General features: G+C 44.3%; 1 protein-coding gene across 10 annotated transcripts in view; it reads left to right on the top strand.

Annotated features, from left to right (window-relative positions):
- tanc2b (tetratricopeptide repeat, ankyrin repeat and coiled-coil containing 2b) overlaps positions 1–19,906 on the top strand; it is a 258,109-nt gene that overhangs the window by 220,076 nt on the left and 18,127 nt on the right. For 8 of the 10 annotated variants that reach the window (XM_046357226.1, XM_046357222.1, XM_046357220.1 and 5 more), the window contains 13 exons: positions 2,398–2,433; positions 3,001–3,282; positions 3,507–3,634; positions 5,019–5,250; positions 5,802–5,971; positions 6,339–6,617; positions 9,190–9,357; positions 9,571–9,731; positions 9,994–10,102; positions 10,365–10,487; positions 17,393–17,629; positions 17,761–17,955; positions 18,551–18,644. In XM_046357226.1, the coding sequence (XP_046213182.1) occupies positions 2,398–2,433; positions 3,001–3,282; positions 3,507–3,634; positions 5,019–5,250; positions 5,802–5,971; positions 6,339–6,617; positions 9,190–9,357; positions 9,571–9,731; positions 9,994–10,102; positions 10,365–10,487; positions 17,393–17,629; positions 17,761–17,955; positions 18,551–18,644 (2,214 nt within the window). The remainder of the gene's footprint in view (positions 1–2,397; positions 2,434–3,000; positions 3,283–3,506; positions 3,635–5,018; positions 5,251–5,801; positions 5,972–6,338; positions 6,618–9,189; positions 9,358–9,570; positions 9,732–9,993; positions 10,103–10,364; positions 10,488–17,392; positions 17,630–17,760; positions 17,956–18,550; positions 18,645–19,906) is intronic. The other 2 variants (XM_046357225.1, XM_046357223.1) reach the window with 1 other exon arrangement.

Below are 19,906 nucleotides of genomic sequence, written 5' to 3'. Positions count from 1 at the left end.
GTGGGCTCCCCATAGCCAGCTGCAGAGTAGAGGGCTCTAGGCCTGGTACTCTCCGAGCTCTACAGCCACTTGTTTTTCTCCTCTCCTAAGCGCAGCCAAGTGTGTTTACAAGCCGGCCCACTGCATCCAGGCATGCTCCTTGCCTCTTCCGATCAGTGTTAGCAACCTTCCTGAGTAAACTACACCACTACACCTCCTTACTTCAGGGAGAGAGACTTACTTAACTAGTTGGTATGGCCACACAGTGAGTTTTAAAGGAGAACAAATTGTCTGCTATAAAAGTAGGTATGGTCGCAAAGGGAGCAACACATTGCTGCTATACTATAGTGAGTATGTATGAGCGGGTTGTTGTGCTAGTCAGATGGTAACCAAATGCTGAAGCGTCCTCCTTGGTTGGCACTGCTTCACTTCCTTTGTTTTATGTTGTTTGATGCTGTCATGGAAATCAAGAGACTAGCTCAGTGATGCTGTTTTAAGCCCAGTGAGTGAGTCAGAGTGAAGATAGCAGGGAGAAGAGACCATGTGTCCCAAATGGCTCCCTATTTAGTGAACTACTTTTGAACAGGGCCCATAGGGGTCTGGTCAAAAGTAGTGCACTAGATAGGGAATAGGGTGCCATTTGGGAAACGACCATGGTACAGTAGCTTAGCAAGAGGTGGTGATAGACTTGGTGAATCAGGCAGATGCAGTTTCTTAGATTGCCTCCCACCTAATACACTCATTCTAGACACACATATGCAGGCACAAAATCCATGCATGCAAATGTATGCACGCACGCACGAAGGCAGACACACACACGCACATCTGTGGAGTAGAGCTGTCTGGGCCTAATGTAACCCTGGTCCTTCATGTGGAGCAGACTGAAGTACCACTCCTCCTCACCTCCCTCCATTCTTTCAGCCTCCCCTGCTCTGAGTCATCCTCACCTAGTGAATAATTAAAGTGTCTGAGTGAGCCTTTCCGTCTGGACACGTACACACATAGTGATACCACTCTGTCTAGCTGGTCAGGGGGAGAGGAGAGGAGCAGAGTGATCCCTAGGCTTATACCTCTCACAGCCTTGTCTAAGCAGGAAGTGATGCAGCTCCAGATACAGCACCCCCCATAGACCCGCTCCATGCTCCCTCCTTCCTGCTCACAACATGGCAGCCATGTTTCTAGGATTTTATCACCTTCAGCAGACCAGCAGAGGCACTATGACTTAGCTAATAGGCCTAATGCGTAATGGTCTTTGCCATAGGCAACTGCTAGTGCTGAGTAGTACCTTGTGAGAGGTGATTACAGTGGGAGAAGAGACTAAATGCCAGCCCTGTATTGGCGCTGGCATTTAGTCACTTAATGAGATTAACACCACTTAATGCAGGACACTGTATTAATTGACATCTGCTATGGCCGGTGCCCGGTCTAACTAACACACAGTGAAGAGAAAGTGTTGGGTGTTTTAGTTTTTTTCCATTACTGATATCTACGACACTCTTTCGTAGTCTATGAGATTTTATTAATCAGTTTTAGGATCGATTGAAGGATGGCAATGCAGAAAAGATTTTCGATGGTTTGCTGCATCCCAGCAACTGTTTTATGCCAAGGCTCAGTGTGTGTCTCTGTGTCTCTGTCTGTGTCCATGTTTGTGTATTGTCGGTTTTTGTTTGTGGTGATTCAGCGAAATTGAGTTTATCAAGTTGTGTTGATTGTATATACATAATATATGGTGCTGCTGATGTCAGGCTATATTCACAGATTGGAAGTAGTTTTTCCCCAGGTATATCTATACTACTGCACTACTGTGCAGTCATCAACCATTTTTCCCAACTTGTTATTATTATTATTATTATTGGTTTAGCTGTAAAACATGCTTGGCCCAGCACTTTGTACGTTTTGGGAAGGAATATATTATATAAATAACAGCAATTGGAGCTCATTATATTGTGATGCTCCTTATGTAACACACACACTGTTCATCACACGTGTTCTCCCCAGCCCTGACTCATGGTCTGTCTATTGCATTTATGTTGTACTGTGTCGCCTGCCCTAAACCAATAGATAGATATCACTTGACCACAGGATATTTCTTTCTGGGAGTGTACTGCCTTACAATAGATGGATCTGGAGATGTTATTATATCATATTAGTTGATATCTGATGCTGCAGTCTCCATCTCTTATTGGGGCTCTCTGTACCAGTGTTGGGGGCCGGTTCCATATTCCAGTTCTTCATTGGAATTAGAATTGGAATTTCAGTTATTTCCTGAATTGAAATGTAGTTGACTTTTGACCACCAACCCTGCTCTGCACCATTAGCATACTGCACACGGCTGCCAGCGTCCATTCTGTTATGCTTCCCATGACCCTGTCTGTTCTTTCATTGCCTCCTATTTTCTCTGACTTCTGTTTGTCTCAGCTTCTGCTAACAACCATGCCTGGCAATCCCAATCACGTAAGTTTACTTTACTTTAATCTGGTTACATGTCTGGTAACATGCATTTTGTCCATATTTCCACTGATGTTGTTTCAGATAATACAGTTAACTGTAAAATTAACAGAAGTAGGAAAAATAACTCCTGTTTCGATTTGGTCCTTCTCTCATCTCCAGACATATATTTTAGTCCAAACATAGTTCACATCCATTTGTTTTTTAATACTACTCTTGTTCAGATGAACGGATGCCCAGACAGTCTTTGAAAAACAACACGTTTATCTAATGACTCCCCCTAGTGAGGAAAAATAATAGTATTTGTGTTAGGACATACAGGTTTCAATTGTGAAAAAAATGAATATTTCCCTTGAATCCCTTCTCTGTCACCAATGATTACAGCAGTGAGTACAGTAGGGATTACAGTAGTGATTACAGTAGTAGGAGGAAGTCCCATGACAGTCAGGACTCACTACAGGCCATACACATACACATACTCATTATCTTAATGTAGTGGCAGCATTTCTCTGTAAAATAAAGAGCAACCATTGTAACTGTCCATCCTCTCTCTCTCTCCCCCTGCCCCTCCAGTGCGGTTTGCTCCATACCGGCCACCTGACATCTCCCTGAAGCCCCTCCTCTTCGAGGTGCCCAGCATCACCATGGACTCCGTCTTCACCGGCCGTGATTGGCTGTTCCAGGAGGTCGATGCCCATCTCAACAGAGGCAACAACATCCCCAACCTCGGCGTAGTTGTCGTGGGCAACATTGGCTACGGCAAGACAGCCATCATCTCTCGTCTGGTTGCACTGAGCTGCCACGGAACACGCATGAGACAGATCGCCTCTGACTCTCCGCAGGCCTCTCCCAAACGTAGGCTAAGATACTCATGAATAGAGAGTGCTATTAAAATGGCCACAACCAACAAGTCAGCTTTCAATAAAGTTTCTAAAAAAAACATTTCTGTTGAACAAAATAGAGGTGGAGTGCATGCTTTGCTATTGTTGGAATGGCAGATTGATCCTTTAAGCTGATATAAAAATGGTTTGACAAACATGCCATTGGTTAAATCCTCTTCCTTCTTTGCTTCTTCTCAGATGGAGAGCTCCCCCTTACTCAGCCCCAGCCGGCCTATAGCACAGGTACTCTGGGAGGGGGCAGCTGTCCCGGGACCCCTGAAATGAGACGACGCCAGGAGGAGGCCATGAGGAGACTGGCATCTCAGGTTAAAAAAAGATGACTCTCCAATAACAATTATACCCTCATTGCCAAGCTAGCAGACCAGTTAGAATGCAGGCCCAACACATCTTCATACTAAGTGACATGCTAGTCGGGATTTTGGACCAGTTTCACAGCATATTTGAGACATCAGTACACAAGGCTAGCTGTTTTAATTGCAAACATCCAGTTTGGCCTAGAAACATTCTTTCTAACAACTCTTTCTCTTTCAGTGGAGTAAACGTGTTAACATTTATGAACCTGTCTAGTCTGAAGTTAAATATGAATGATGTGTGAGGCGGTGCTTAGTGGCTTCCCTAAATCCCCACACCACTCACATCATACCATAGCCCCAGCTTCCCCTATCCCCTAAATGGGGGTGACAGACGCGCCTTGCCATCTGTAGCCCCAGCCACAGCCCCATTCCTCTCCCCAGCCTGCTGCATTATGCAGATGTGTTTAAAAAAGAAAAAACAACTTTGCCAGGGAGCCTTATGAAATATGTATACCTGCAGAAAGCCATTTCCCAGCCAAGCTATTATATCTTGTTAACTCGATGCATTAATAATTGAGCCCGCTCCCACTTTTCTCCCTTTGTTTTAAGCTCTGTTTTATTCCTCTGTGACTCAATTAGCATTTTATCCTGATTTGTTATTTTATCCCTGCGGTTTCCTTGATGAAACAGAGGAACAGAGGCTGGCGCTTGGTCCACGTCAACTGTCATAGTCCCCGAGCTGGACACACCTTGCTGGTGGCGCAGCTTACTAATTGCTTCACTTCACCTCTCTCCTCCTCTTTTTCATTTGATTTTTCTCTCCTTACCTCTTTCACGCCCATCTGTTCTTTGTGTTATCTGCTCGTGGCAGTTTATAAAGCTTTGTGCTCACTGTGCTGAGAATGTATTATTATAGAGAAACACACTGAGATTACTCATCTGTGTTGTGCGGATAATCATTTAGACTTTTGACTCCTCTGGGTGTCCGTCTAAACATGCAATTAAACACACACTCATTCACATTCATCTTTTCTCAACGGCAGGGAGCGCTGAATTATTTATTGGCTGAAAAACGGAAAGAGAAACGAGACGTAATATGTTCATTACACTGCAATCATCCACCATGAACTAGTTGACTCACTAGTTGACTCACCAAATCAATTGTAGCAGCGCCAGTTTATAAAACCTGATTCTTATTGTCAAAACATAGAAAACAAGATCGTGTTCATTAAGCACCAATCTGAAGAATGACCTGCACTTGGTCCAATAAGAAATGCACATTTTATTTTAAAATGTTTTTTAAAATGTTTTTGCTACCTAATAACCTGAACCCGTCTTATATTTTCCACCCCCTTTTACTGACCTACCATGTCTCCCCCCTCTCTATCGCCCCCAGGTGGTGGCGTACCACTACTGCCAGGCGGACAACGCCTACACGTGCCTGGTGCCAGAGTTTGTCCACAACGTGGCAGCGTTGCTGTGTCGCTCGCCACAGCTCATCGCCTACAGAGAGCTGTTGCTCAGGGAGCCACAGCTACAGAGCATGCTCAGTCTGCGCTCCTGCGTTCAGGATCCCATGGCCTCCTTCAGAAGAGGAGTTCTAGAACCCCTAGATGCCCTCTACAAAGGTGATACAATTCTCTGCTATAGGCCCTGGTTAAAATCCCTATAGGCCCTGGTTAAAATCCCTATAGGACCTGGTTAAAATCCCTATAGGCCCTGGTTAAAATCCCTATAGGCCCTGGTTAAAAGTAGAGCCCTATAGGCCCTGGTTAAAATCCGTATAGGCCCTGGTTAAAAGTAGAATCCTATAGGCCCTGGTTAAAATCCCTATAGGCCCTGGTTAAAAGCCGTATAGGCCCTGGTTAAAAGTAGAGCCCTATAGGCCCTGGTTAAAAATAGTGTGCTATAAGCCCTGGTTAGAAGAAGTACACTATATAGGGAATCTCTGGTCAAAAGTAGTGCACTATATAGGGAATAGGGTGACATTTGGGGGACACCCCTAGAACCCCTGGACACTCTCTACAAAGGTGATAAAACTGTCTCTACTCCTAGTGACTCTGTCAGTGGGTGGGATCCTCAACACATATGTATTCTTGATTTTAGCAACATTAGGCAGAACATTTGCAATCATGTTTTTTGGTCCATATTGACTCTTTTCTCTGTGTGTGGTTTTCAGAGAGGAAGATCGCCTCTGAAGAAGACCTGGTCATCCTGATAGATGGGCTAAATGAGGCAGAGTTCCACAAGCCTGACTACGGAGACACAATTGTCTCATTCCTCAGCAAAACCATCAGCAAGTTTCCCCCCTGGCTCAAATTGGTGGTCACTGTTAGGACCACATTACAGGTAGACACATTATACTCATTACAGTCCTCTACCCCTCCATTAAGCGTGTGTCCATTAAAAACATACAAGATTAACACTGTTAACACCAAACAAGGATAATTGTCTTTTGATAGAGTTTGTCAATAGATTGACATCAGTGGAAGATTGCTTGTACATCTTGTTACACTGCCCACGCATCTCTTTCCCTCACCCACTTTTCGTCTTCCAACCCCCTTCATCCTCCTCTCTCCTTCCTCCATTTATCCCTTCCTCCCACTTTCTTCTTCCATCCATCTGCATCCTCCTCTCTCCTCCTCCTTCATCCATCATTCCCCCCTCTTCCTCCTTCCTCCTTCTCCCTTCATCCTCTCCTACTTCCCTCCTATAGGAGATCACCAAGCTGCTCCCATTCCACCATATCTCTCTGGATGGTCTGGAGGAAAATGATGCTATAGACCAGGATTTACAGGGTTATATCCTGCACCGCATCCACAGCAGTCCTGAGATACAGAACAACATCTCTCTCAACGGCAAGATGGACAACACCACCTTCGGCAAGCTCTCTGCCCACCTCAAGGCCCTCAGCCAGGGCTCCTATCTGTACCTAAAACTCACCTTTGACCTTATAGAGAAGGGGTACCTGGTCCTCAAGAGCTCCAGCTACAAGGTAAGCCTGCCTGGGGGGGTGTAATTTACAGTATGCATTATTGCCTTGCTTTTATTCTTGTCTTTATTATTTTTCTTTATCCTACTTTTAATTACACCAAACAAAAATGTAAAAGCAACATGTAACAATTTCAATGATTTATAGATTTCACATGATGCAGCGATCAGTAGGCCCACCCACTTGGGAGCCAGGCCCATCCACTTGGGAGCCAGGCCCATCCACTGGGGAGCCAGGCCCAGCCAATCAGAATGAGTTTTTCCCCACAAAAGGGCTTTATTACAGACATAAATACTCCTCAGTTTCAACAGCTGTCTGGGTGGCTGGTCTCAGACGATCCCACAGATGAAGAAGCCGGATGTGGAGGTCCTGGGCTGAGGTGGTTACACGTGGTCTGCGATTGTGAGGCCAGTTGGACGTACTGCCAAATTCTCTAAAACGACATTGGAGGCAGCTTATGAACATTACAATCTCTGGCAACAGCTCTGGTGGACATTCCTGCAGTCAGCATGCCAATTGTACGCTCCCTCAAAACTTGAGACATCTTTGGCATTGTGTTGTGTGACAAAGCTTCACATTTTAGAGTGGTGTTTATTGTAAGGTGCACCTGTGTAATGATCATGCTGTTTAATCAGCTTCTTGATATGCCACACCTGTCAGGTGGATGGATTATCTTGGCAAAGGAGAAATGCTAACTAACAGGGATGTAAACAAATTTGTGAAGAAAATATGAGAGAAATAAGCTTTTTGGACGTATGGAAGATTTCTGGGATCTTTTATTTCAGCTCATGAAACATGGGACCAACACTTTACATGTTGCGTTTATATTTTTGTTCAGTATATATAATGCACTCGGAAAGTATTCAGACCCCTTGAGTTTTTCCTCATTTTGTTACGTTACAGCCTTATTCTAAAATTGATTAAATCGTTTTTTTTTTTCAATCTACACAATAGCCCATAATGATAAAGCAAAAATAGGTTTTTACTCAGTACTTTGTAGAAGCATCGATTACAGCCTCAATTCTTCTAGGGTATGACGATACAAGCTCTGTCAGCTTGGATGGGGAGTGGCGCTGCACAGATATTTTCAGGTGCAAAAATGCTTGATCGGGTTCAAGTCCAGGCTCTGGCTGGGCCACTCAAGGACTTTCAGAGACTTGTCCTGAAGCCACTCCTGCATGTTTTTGGCTATGTACTTTTTGGCTATGTACTTACTTCATTCATTGGTCCTGTTGGAAGGTGAACCTTCGCCCCAGTCTGAGGTCCCAAGCGCTCTGGAGCAGGTTTTCATCAAGGATCTCTCTATACTTCATCTTTCCATCGATCCTAACTATACTCCCAGTCCCTTCCACTGAAAAACATCCCCACAGCATGATGCTGCCACCAAGATTCTTGACTGTAGGGATGGTGCAAGGGTTCCTTCAGACGTGACGCTTGGCATTCAGGCCAAAGAGTTCAATCTTGGTTTCATCAGATCAGAGACTCTTGCTTCTTTTTTTTCTTTTTTTCTTTTTTTGTTGAATTTTACCCCTTTTTCTCCCCAATTTCTTGGTATCCAATTGTTGTAGTAGCTACTATCTTGTCTCATCGCTACAACTCCCGTACGGGCTAGGGAGAGACGAAGGTTGAAAGTTATGCGTCCTCCGATACACAACCCAACCAAGCCGCGCTGTGTTACCAATGTGTCGGAGGAAACACCGTGCACCTGGCCACCTTGGTTAGCGGCCCGCCACAGGAGTCGCTGGTGCGCGATGAGACAAGGACACCCCTACCGACCAAGCCCTCCCTAACCCGGACGCTAGACGCTAGGCCAATTGTGCGTCGCCCCACGGACCTCCCGGTCGCGGCCGGTTACGACAAAGCCTGGGCGCGAACCCAGGGACTCTGATGGCACAGCTGGCGCTGCAGCACAGCGCCCTTAACCACTGCGCCACCCGGGAGGCAGAATCTTGCTTCCTATGGTCTGAGTCCTTTAGGTGCCTTTTGGCCATCTCCAAGCGGACACACAATCCTGTCTCGGACCTCGAAGGACAATTTGTTTCTTCCTCATGGCTTGGTTTTTGCTCTGACATACACTATCAACTGTGGGACCTTATATAGACAGGTGTGTGACTTTCCAAATCATGTCCAATCAGATCAATTTACCACAGGTGGGCTAAAATGTAGAAACATCTCAAGGTTGATCAATGGAAACAGGATGCACTGGAGTTCTCACTTCGAGTCTCATATGAAAGGGTCTGAATATTTATGTAAATAAGGTATTTCTGTTTTTTTATTTTTAAGAAATTTGCACAAAAAAAATTAAAAACCTGTTTTCGCTTTTTTAACTATGGGGTATTGTGTGTAGATTGATGAGGAAAATGTTTTATTTAATCCATTTTAGAATAAGGCTGTAAAGTAAACAAATGTGGAAAGGCCTCTGAACACTTTCTGAAGGCACTGTATGTTCCATTTATATGTTTTATACAGAACATTGTATTGCACTCCCTATCTAAGAAATATGCTATAATAATGATTGACTGACTGATTGATTTATTTGTTGATAGAAAATATCTGATTGATTCATTGATCCCAGGTGGTGCCCGTCAACCTGGCAGAGGTGTACCTGCTGCAGTGCAACATGCGTTTCCCTACCCAGTCGTCCTTCGAACGGGCCCTCCCCCTACTCAACGTGGCCGTGGCATCCCTCCACCCCCTCACTGACGAACAGATCTACCAGGCTATCAATGCCGGCTCCCTGCAGGCAAATACACTTATTGCACTGACGGGGAACCGTTTGCATTTCCCATAATGAAACATGTCACACTTAGCCACCATGCGAACACTAGCTGGGCATGTGCAGTTGTATACCGGATAGCAACGATAGTGCCCGTGAAAAAGAACAGCCGTAGCAAAGCTCCTGGGCATGTGCACAGCTAAGAAGCTAAGTTTCTTGGTTTCACCCTCTTTGCTGCAGGGTACACTGGACTGGGAGGACTTCACACAGCGCGTAGACAACCTAGCCATGTTCCTGGTCAAGAGGAGGGACGGGACCAGGATGTTTGTTCACCCATCCTTCAGGGAGTGGCTGATCTGGAGGGAAGAGGGGGAGAAAACCAAGTTCTTGTGTGACCCCAGGTCAGTGGGTGGATGGGTCTCCTGGTGTGTAGGGGGTGGGTACTATATGAAAGACTGATGTAGTCTTGGATAGAGTTACAAAAAATTCCCCAAATTCCTAGCTTTTCCAGAAATCACGGTTAGACGTTTCCTATAATCATTAGGGAATTAACAGGAATAAGCATGTTCAAATAACTGTCAACAACATTACATCTAACTATCTACTAACCCTAGCTATTTGTGCAGAATCTCATGGTTTATGTTCCTCCCTGTCTCCCTTTAGGAGTGGCCACACCCTGCTAGCCTTCTGGTTCTCTCGCCAGGAGACCAAGCTGAACCGACAGCAGACCATTGAACTGGGACACCACATCCTCAAAGCACACATCTTCAAGGTTCACCTAACCACAATGCCTACAGACACGCACACAGACTCACACACACACACACACACACACACACACACACACACACACACACACACACACACACACACACACACACACACACACACACACACACACACACACACACACACACACACACACACACACACACACACACACACACACACACACACACACACACACACACACACTTTCGTATGCACACAGCACAACTCAAGCAGTGACAGCTCAAATTATGTCTATATTTCAGGGCCTAAGCAAGAAGGTTGGGGTTTCCTCGTCCATCCTCCAGGGGCTGTGGGTTTCCTACAGCACAGAGGGCCTGTCCACTGCTCTGTCCTCACTTAGAAACCTGTACACTCCTAACATCAAGGTACTGCTACAACCTCTACACTCTTAACATCAGGGTAACTTACTGCTTTTCCTTCTTAACTCTTAACATCAATGTAACTTACTGCTTTACCTTCTTAACTCTTAACATCAGGGTAACTTACTGCTTTTCCTTCTTAACTCTTAACATCAATGTAACTTACTGCTTTTCCTTCTTAACTCTTAACATCAATGTAACTTACTGCTTTACCTTCTTAACTCTTAACATCAATGTAACTTACTGCTTTTCCTTCTTAACTCTTAACATCAGGGTAACTTACTGCTTTACCTTCTTAACTCTTAACAACAATGTAACTTACTGCTTTTCCTTCTTAACTCTTAATATCAATGTAACTTACTGCTTTTCCTTCTTAACTCTTAACATCAATGTAACTTACTGCCTTTCCCTTTTAACTCCTATCATCAAGGTAACTTACTGCTTTTCCCTTTTCTTAAAAAAAAAAAATCTTATTTATTTATTTCCCTTTTTTTCTCCCCAATTTCATGGTATCCAATTGTTTTTAGTAGCTATTATCTTGTCTCATCGCTACAACTCCCGTGAAGGTTGAAAGTCATGCGTCCTCCGATACACAACCCAACCAAGCCGCACTGCTTCTTAACACAGCTCGCATCCAACCCGGAAGCCAGCCGCACCAATGTGTTGGAGGAAACACTGTGCACCTGGCAACCTTGGTTAGCGTGCACTGCGCCCGGCCTGCCACAGGAGTCACTGGTGCGCGATGAGACAAGGACCTGCCTACCGGCCAAGCCCTCCCTAACCCAGACGACGCTAGGCCAATTGTGTGTCGCCCCACGGACCTCCCGGTCGCGGCCGGTTATGACAGAGCCTGTGCTTTTCCCTTTTAACTCTTATCATCAAGGTAACATACTGCTTTTTAGTGTTGTCTTCAAGACCACCTAAAGCGAGACCGATTCAAGACCGGAGCAAGTCGAGTCCGCCAGAAAAATGCGAGTTCAAGATCATAATTGTAATTTTGTCAAATCCACACCATAATAAGAGTTCAAAATGTCCAGTATTTCTGTGTTCATATTTCAGAACAACATATGGATTCTTTAGACATTCAGAATAGTGAATAAATGCTGCTGAAGGCAAATAGAGCCACTATACAAATTCTTACTAACCCAAACACAGTGGAGCACAATGAGCCTTCTACACCTTCAGAGAAGGGCTAAGGATTGATAAAATAATGATTATAATAATGATCTGATTTAATCTCTTCAGTTTTTGTTGGAAATGAAAGGGTTAACACTGAAGAGAAAAAATATCCTATCAGGATTTTTCTTTGCTAGTCTCTGGGGAGATAAATCTAGCTAGCTAAGTCAGCTATTGGCTAAGTCATCAGAAACGAGATAAAGGCATCTGCCATTCAACTGTATTAGGGCAACATTTTGGAGTGACGGTGGAATCAACCAATCACATTTTTACTTAATGGGTGGAACCGATTTTACAAAAACGTATGGAAGAGTCTGCCTTCTTGAAGGCCAATAGCTAGGCCAATAGCGAGCAGTAATTTTCCCACGGTCTAGCTAGCTAGCTTTTGTTGTTGGCTAGTTTTCAGCAGCTGCAGCAGGTGTTATCAAAGAGGATGTTGTTGCTAAATCTTATTAGAATATTTTCATATACACACCCAGGAAGAATGACACTTTTCAAAAATGTTCTGACAAGCTACCACTTAGATATGGTCATTTTCACATTTTCATAAATTCTTAGAATGTTTGGGAATTATATATACTAAGGCATTTGTGAAAATTCTATAGCAATGTACTGTGGGAAAGGAGCCATGCATTTGGGCAATGAATAGGCACTGCAGTAAATTAAACCGAATAAAAACATCTGTTTTGTCCAGAACCGGAGTCTACACAGACTGGTGCGCTATAGCCAATCAGAGCTACAGTAGGCTTTTATACAAAAAAGCCATAGAACACATTCGCCAAAAGCCACAAAATATACCTGAATAGATTTCTGCAAATATGCAAACACCACTGGAGTTCTCTTACATGTGGGAACGTACAGTCCTATTGATCAAACAACCATGAAAAGGCTCTCTCTCCCTCAGTTATGTACATCAGCAACAACAATATCAACTAATGCTAGCCAGAGCAAGATTAGCTCAAATCTAATGAAGGAACATCAGATAAACCCTCTCAAACTTTTTCTGCTAGTTGACTGTCAAAATTGCACTGATAAATGATGGAGAATTGTAGCCTCTTCATCCTTCTGCAGCTTGCCTTCCAATGCATGCTTGTCCCAACCAAGCACCCAAGCTAACTGGCTAGCTTGCTACTTCCAGACACAAATGAGAGAACACCTCACTCTGACCATTTTACTTGCCGTAGCTGAGCAGGTTAGACTGTTTACATGTTATCTAGAGCACTTTTTTTTGTCTTCGTTTGCTGACACCGGTCATATTCAGCAGGTGTTGTGCTTTTGTAAATTCACTAGTTGTTCTGCGCTCTGGCAATTTCAGATGAAAGTGCTCTGAAATCGTAGGAGATAGCCAGAGTGAATTTTGCATGCACAAGAGATATGCTAACTGGATAACATTCGTTGAAGTTCTTGCTAGCTAACCAAATGACACCTGCATCTCTAGCTGTGTATAGCCATCGAAAAACGATATGAGGGGAAAAAGTCAATCACTTACCCACTCTTCCAATGGCTTGACATCCTCCTAGCAGCTAGCTAGAGTTAGGCTCTGTGTTTTTAGCATGCTACATACACTACCGTTAAAAAGTTTGGGGTCACTTAGAAATGTCCTTGAAAGAAAATATTATTTTTTCTACATTAAAATAACATCAAATTGATCAGAAATACAATGAAGACATTGTTAATTAATGTTGTAACAGTGAAGAGGCGACTCTGGGATGCTGGCCTTCTAGGCAGACTTGCTCTGTCCAGTGACTGTGTTATTTTGCCCATCTTAATCTTTTATTTTTATTGGCCAGTCTGAGATATGGATTTTTCTTTGCAACTCTGCCTAGAAGGCCAGCATCCCGGAGTTGCCTTTTAACTGTTGACGTTGAGACAGGTGTTTTGCAGGTATTATATAATGAAGCTGCCAGTTGAGGCTAGACACTCTAATGTATTAGTCATTTTGCTCAGTTGTGCACCGGGGCCTCCCACTCCTCTTTCTATTCTGGTTAGAGACAGTTTGCGCTGTTCTGTGAAGGGAGTAGTACACAGTGTTGTACGAGATCTTCAGTTTCTTGGCAATTTCTCGCATGGAATAGCCTTCATTTCTCAGAGCAAGAATAGACTGATGAGTTTCAGGAGAAAGTTATTTGTTTCTGGCCATTTTGAGTCTGTAATCAAACCCACAAATGTTTATGCTCCAGATACTCAATTAGTCTAAAGAAGGCCAGTTGTATTGCTTCTTTAATCAGCACAACAGTTTTCAACTGTGCTAACATAATTGCAAAGGGGGTTTGTAATGATTCTAATGAATGTTTTTTTCAATGGGAAGTAATAGTTGTGCATTTCAAATGGGAAATGCTTAATGGTTGTGTTTTTGTATTCTTATGATTGGGACCTACTGGCTTATTATGTCTGAGTTTATGGACTGCTTATCATTTAACATCATTCTGTGTCTGATTGTCTTTGCATCGGCCCTATGCAGTGGTGCAGTGGTGCAGTGGTGATTTAACATCATTATGTGTGTGACTGTCTTTGCATCGGCCCTATGCAGTGGTGCAGTGGTGATTTAACATCATTATGTGTGTGACTGTCTTTGCATCGGCCCTATGCAGTGGTGCAGTGGTGATTTAACATCATTCTGTGTGTGACTGTCTTTCCATCGGCCCTATGCAGTGGTGTAGTGGTGATTTAACATCATTCTGTGTGTGATTGTCTTTCCATCGGCCCTATGCAGTGGTGATTTAACATCATTCTGTGTGTGATTGTCTTTTCATCGGCCCTATGCAGTGGTGTAGTGGTGATTTAACATCATTCTGTGTGTGATTGTCTTTCCATCGGCCCTATGCAGTGGTGATTTAACATCATTCTGTGTGTGATTGTCTTTCCATCGGCCCTATGCAGTGGTGTAGTGGTGATTTAACATCATGCTGTGTGTGACTGTCTTTCCATCGGCCCTATGCAGTGGTGATTTAACATCATTCTGTGTGTGATTGTCTTTCCATCGGCCCTATGCAGTGGTGTAGTGGTGATTTAACATCATTCTGTGTGTGACTGTCTTTCCATCGGCCCTATGCAGTGGTGATTTAACATCATTCTGTGTGTGATTGTCTTTCCATCGGCCCTATGCAGTGGTGTAGTGGTGATTTAACATCATTCTGTGTGTGACTGTCTTTCCATCGGCCCTATGCAGTGGTGATTTAACATCATTCTGTGTGTGATTGTCTTTCCATCGGCCCTATGCAGTGGTGTAGTGGTGATTTAACATCATTCTGTGTGTGACTGTCTTTCCATCGGCCCTATGCAGTGGTGATTTAACATCATTCTGTGTGTGATTGTCTTTCCATCGGCCCTATGCAGTGGTGTAGTGGTGATTTAACATCATTCTGTGTGTGACTGTCTTTCCATCGGCCCTATGCAGTGGTGTAGTGGTGATTTAACATCATTCTGTGTGTGACTGTCTTTCCATCGGCCCTATGCAGTGGAGTAGTGGTGATTTAACATCATTCTGTGTGTGACTGTCTTTCCATCGGCCCTATGCAGTGGTGTAGTGGTGATTTAACATCATTCTGTGTGTGACTGTCTTTCCATCGGCCCTATGCAGTGGTGTAGTGGTGATTTAACATCATTCTGTGTGTGACTGTCTTTCCATCGGCCCTATGCAGTGGAGTAGTGGTGATTTAACATCATTCTGTGTGTGACTGTCTTTCCATCGGCCCTATGCAGTGGTGTAGTGGTGATTTAACATCATTCTGTGTGTGACTGTCTTTCCATCGGCCCTATGCAGTGGTGTAGTGATGATTTAACATCATTCTGTGTGTGACTGTCTTTCCATCGGCCCTATGCAGTGGTGATTTAACATCATTCTGTGTGTGATTGTCTTTCCATCGGCCCTATGCAGTGGTGTAGTGGTGATTTAACATCATTCTGTGTGTGACTGTCTTTCCATCGGCCCTATGCAGTGGTGTAGTGGTGATTTAACATCATTCTGTGTGTGACTGTCTTTCCATCGGCCCTATGCAGTGGTGATTTAACATCATTCTGTGTGTGATTGTCTTTCCATCGGCCCTATGCAGTGGTGTAGTGGTGATTTAACATCATTCTGTGTGTGACTGTCTTTCCATCGGCCCTATGCAGTGGTGTAGTGGTGATTTAACATCATTCTGTGTGTGACTGTCTTTCCATCGGCCCTATGCAGTGGAGTAGTGGTGATTTAACATCATTCTGTGTGTGACTGTCTTTCCATCGGCCCTATGCAGTGGTGTAGTGGTGATTTAACATCATTCTGTGTGTGACTGTCTTTCCATCGGCCCTATGCAGTGGTGTAGTGATGATTTAACATCATTCTGTGTGTGACTGTCTTTCCATCGGCCCTATGCAGTGGTGATTTAACATCATTCTGTGCTGTGTGTGCCTGCTGTCTTTCCATCGGCCCTATGCAATGGTGTAGTGGTGATTTAACATCATGCTGTGTGTGACTGCTGTCTTTCCATCGGCCCTATGCAGTGGTGTAGTGGTGATTTAACATCATGCTGTGCTGTGTGTGCCTGCTGTCTTTCCATCGGCCCTATGCAATGGTGTAGTGGTGATTTAACATCATGCTGTGTGTGACTGCTGTCTTTCCATCGGCCCTATGCAGTGGTGTAATGGTGCTTGGAGAAAAGGGTATACTCTAATTTTCCCCAAAAGTTCCCAAACGACCCGCCCAGCGAAGGAAAGTTACCCTGTGTGGAAAATCCTATGTTTAACAGTTTTTTAAAATTTGTTTTCCTATAGATTTTTCAGATTTTCACTCTCAAAATCATACTTAAAATAGAAATAAAATACAAAAATGTGATGGTCTAAGTCCACAACAATGTTTAAACCACATCAATCTGATTGGATAGGCCACACAGGCACTTCCACGTCTACGCCCCTGATGCAAACAGCGCATGATGACAATTGCATATCACAAATAGCCTATTAACCAACACTTCCGACTAAACTTTTTAAATACCTGATTTGCATACCCATTGTTGTCTTAGTTAGCATTTACTGTTAGATATCATAGGTTGAAACGTCTTTCCTACCCTACCGGCTACCGATGTCATTCTTCTGTGAGCTGCTCCATGCCAAAACCAGCTGAGAACTGCACACACTTGCTGCCTGCAGATGATCTTCTTCTGAAACTAGATTGTGTGCAGTGCACATTTGAATATATTTCACGTGCTTTGCGATTGTGTAGGCTACATTGTGCATGATTTCTCTATTGTACTACATAAATCGTATACCTTCACTACACTACTTTGATACGCATCAGTATGGATGAAGAAGTCAGTATACACAATGCCCACTGAAAAAAACCTGCGTATAGCCTTCTTGTTTTACAAGAAATGCACTCTCCTACATGAGTGCGCTGGTATTATGGTTGCTGTCTGAGATAGAGTCACGACCGAGTACGAATGTAACCGACACCGAGACAAGACCGATACAATGAGTATGTGGTCTCCAGACCGGACTTGAGTACTACAACACTGCTGCTTTTCCCTCTTAACATCAAGGTACTGCTTTCCATTTGAAAACAAAAGCCTCACACTCATGGCTCCGTAGATACCAGCGTTTGGACAGCTATGCTGCCTTCATCAGGGTTTCAGCTCTCCCTTTGACAGGGGGCCAACCAACTCGCCTGAGGGGCTGTTCCTACTGATAAATTAAACTCTACTTTTGCTACAGTTGTTTTTCTCTGTGTCTAACACTGTGTGAAATCTGTCTGTGTCCAGGTGAGCCGGTTGCTGATGCTCGGTGGTGCCAACGTGAACTACCGTACAGAGGTTTTGAACAACGCCCCGGTGCTGTGTGTGCATGCCCACCTGGGTTACATTGACATGGTGGGGCTGCTGTTGGAATATGGAGCCTCTGTAGACCAGCCCTCAGAGAGCGGTCTCACCCCACTGGGCTACGCTGCCTCTGGGGGACACATGGCTATAGTCAACACACTGTGTCGCAGGAGAGCCAAGGTGAGAGGGGGAAGAGAGGGTGCAGTGTGTGTTTGTAGATTCATCTCTATCTATGGATATGTTCTATGGACGAATGGGGATTGACCATCTTTGTGTGTGAGTGTGAATTATGTGTGTGTGTCCATCAACAGGTGGACCACCTGGATAAGAATGGTCAGTGTGCCGTGGTGCATGCAGCTCTCAGGGGCCACATGGAGATGGTCAAGTTCCTTATCCAGTGGGACTGGGCCATGGGACAACCACAACAGCAGCAGCAAGGAGCCTTCAGCAAGAGCCATGCCATCCAGCAAGCCCTCATCGCTGCAGCTAGCATGGGATACACAGAGGTAGGCCTCCTGCATGGGATACACAGAGGTAGGCCTCCCGCATGGGATACACAGAGGTAGGCCTCCCGCATGGGATACACAGAGGTAGGCCTCCCGCATGGGATACACAGAGGTAGGCCTCCCGCATGGGATACACAGAGGTAGGCCTCCCGCATGGGATACACAGAGGTAGGCCTCCCGCATGGGATACATAGAGGTAGGCCTCCCACATGGGATACACAGAGGTAGGCCTCCCGCATGGGATACACAGAGGTAGGCCTCCCGCATGGGATACACAGAGGTAGGCCTCCCACATGGGATACACAGAGGTAGGCCTCCCACATGGGATACACAGAGGTAGGCCTCCCTGCAAATCTCCTTACCTGGAATATTTTGTGAAATAGATTACTCGGGTATACTGTAGACCCCACTTACCCAGCTGACAGTTTTGTAGAGCTAAGAATATATATTCAATTTTTTAGTCTAGGTAATTTCCCTGCAGTGTGTGGACTGGACAGCAATTCATTGTTTATCCCTATGTGATCCTACTAGTATTGCATGCCACTCACACTAGTGATATTTTGGGAGGTGTAATATGTATCATTATTTCCACCAGATTGCGTCCTACCTGCTGGACCTGCCAGAGAAGGATGAGGAGGAGGTGGAACGTGCTCAGATTAACAACTTTGACACCCTGTGGGGAGAGACAGGTATGCTATGGCCTCTCGTCATGTGCTTTTTAACAAGGTCTTCAGATACAGTCCGCAGCCTTGTGGAGATGTTTTCAACCCATGTTTTCAACCCAGGAAACTATTTTGTTTTAGCCTGTCCATTTTTACAGCGCTGTTTCCTTAGGCGGAATCATTAGGTGTCAGTGGCTTTAGGTTTGACACTTGAATTCTAAACCGATGCTTAGTCTGGGCTAAAGATGAGTTGTAGCGGCCACCAAAACGTGGATGGATGTCATGATTGCTTGCTTAGACATAGGAAGTGATGCTTGCTGTCTTGTTGTACTTGTTAATCACAGGGTTTTAGATCACTACACTTATATAGAACATGTTAATAAATTGTCTTAAATCAGACAAGTCATGACAGAGGGTTTTGAGAAGACCCATAGAGTGAGGGCTGCAGTGCGGATATGAAAGAGAGAGATTTGCTCTGCTGTTTCTGCTGCTGCTGCGCCAAACAGACACTGGCTGATGTCAGACAGACAGTGCAGTGGTGTCATTGGAGCACAGACAGACAGGGCAGAGCTCAGAGCTAGTCTTAAAGTGAGAGTGTGTGTGTGGGGGGAGGGTCTGCTCTGGGGTGCTCAACTATGACTATATGGTTCCCACATGTGGATTGGAAAGATTGAGAAAAATCAAGCTATTACTGTTAGAGCCGATTCTCTCTCGCACTCTCTCTCTATACTAATATGACTCCCTCTCTCTATACTAATATGACTCTCGCTCTCTCTCTCTCTATACTAATATGACTCTCGCTCTCTCTCTATACTAATATGACTCTCTCTCTCAATATTAATATGACTCTCTCTATACTAATATGACTCTCACTCTCTCTCTATACTAATATGACTCTCGCTCTCTCTCTATACTAATATGACTCTCTCTCTCAATATTAATATGACTCTCTCTATACTAATATGACTCTCACTCTCTCTCTATACTAATATGACTCTCTCTCTCTCAATATTAATATGACTCTCTCTCTCTCTATACTAATGACTCTCACTCTCTCTCTATACTAACATGACACTCTCTCTCAAAATTAATATAACTCCTGCTCTCTCTCTATACTAATATGACTCTCACTCTCTCTCTCTATACTAATATGACTCTCGCTCTCTCTCAATACTAATATGACTCACTCTCTCAATACTAATATGACTCTCGCTCTCTCTCTATACTAATATGACTCACTCTCTCTCTCAATACTAATATGACTCTCGCTCTCTCTCTATACTAATATG

Source organism: Oncorhynchus gorbuscha, linkage group LG07 (assembly GCF_021184085.1).
Source record: "Oncorhynchus gorbuscha isolate QuinsamMale2020 ecotype Even-year linkage group LG07, OgorEven_v1.0, whole genome shotgun sequence".
In the NCBI taxonomy this organism is placed as follows: Eukaryota; Metazoa; Chordata; class Actinopteri; order Salmoniformes; family Salmonidae; genus Oncorhynchus; species Oncorhynchus gorbuscha.
This window is presented reverse-complemented; position numbering and strand designations above follow the sequence as displayed.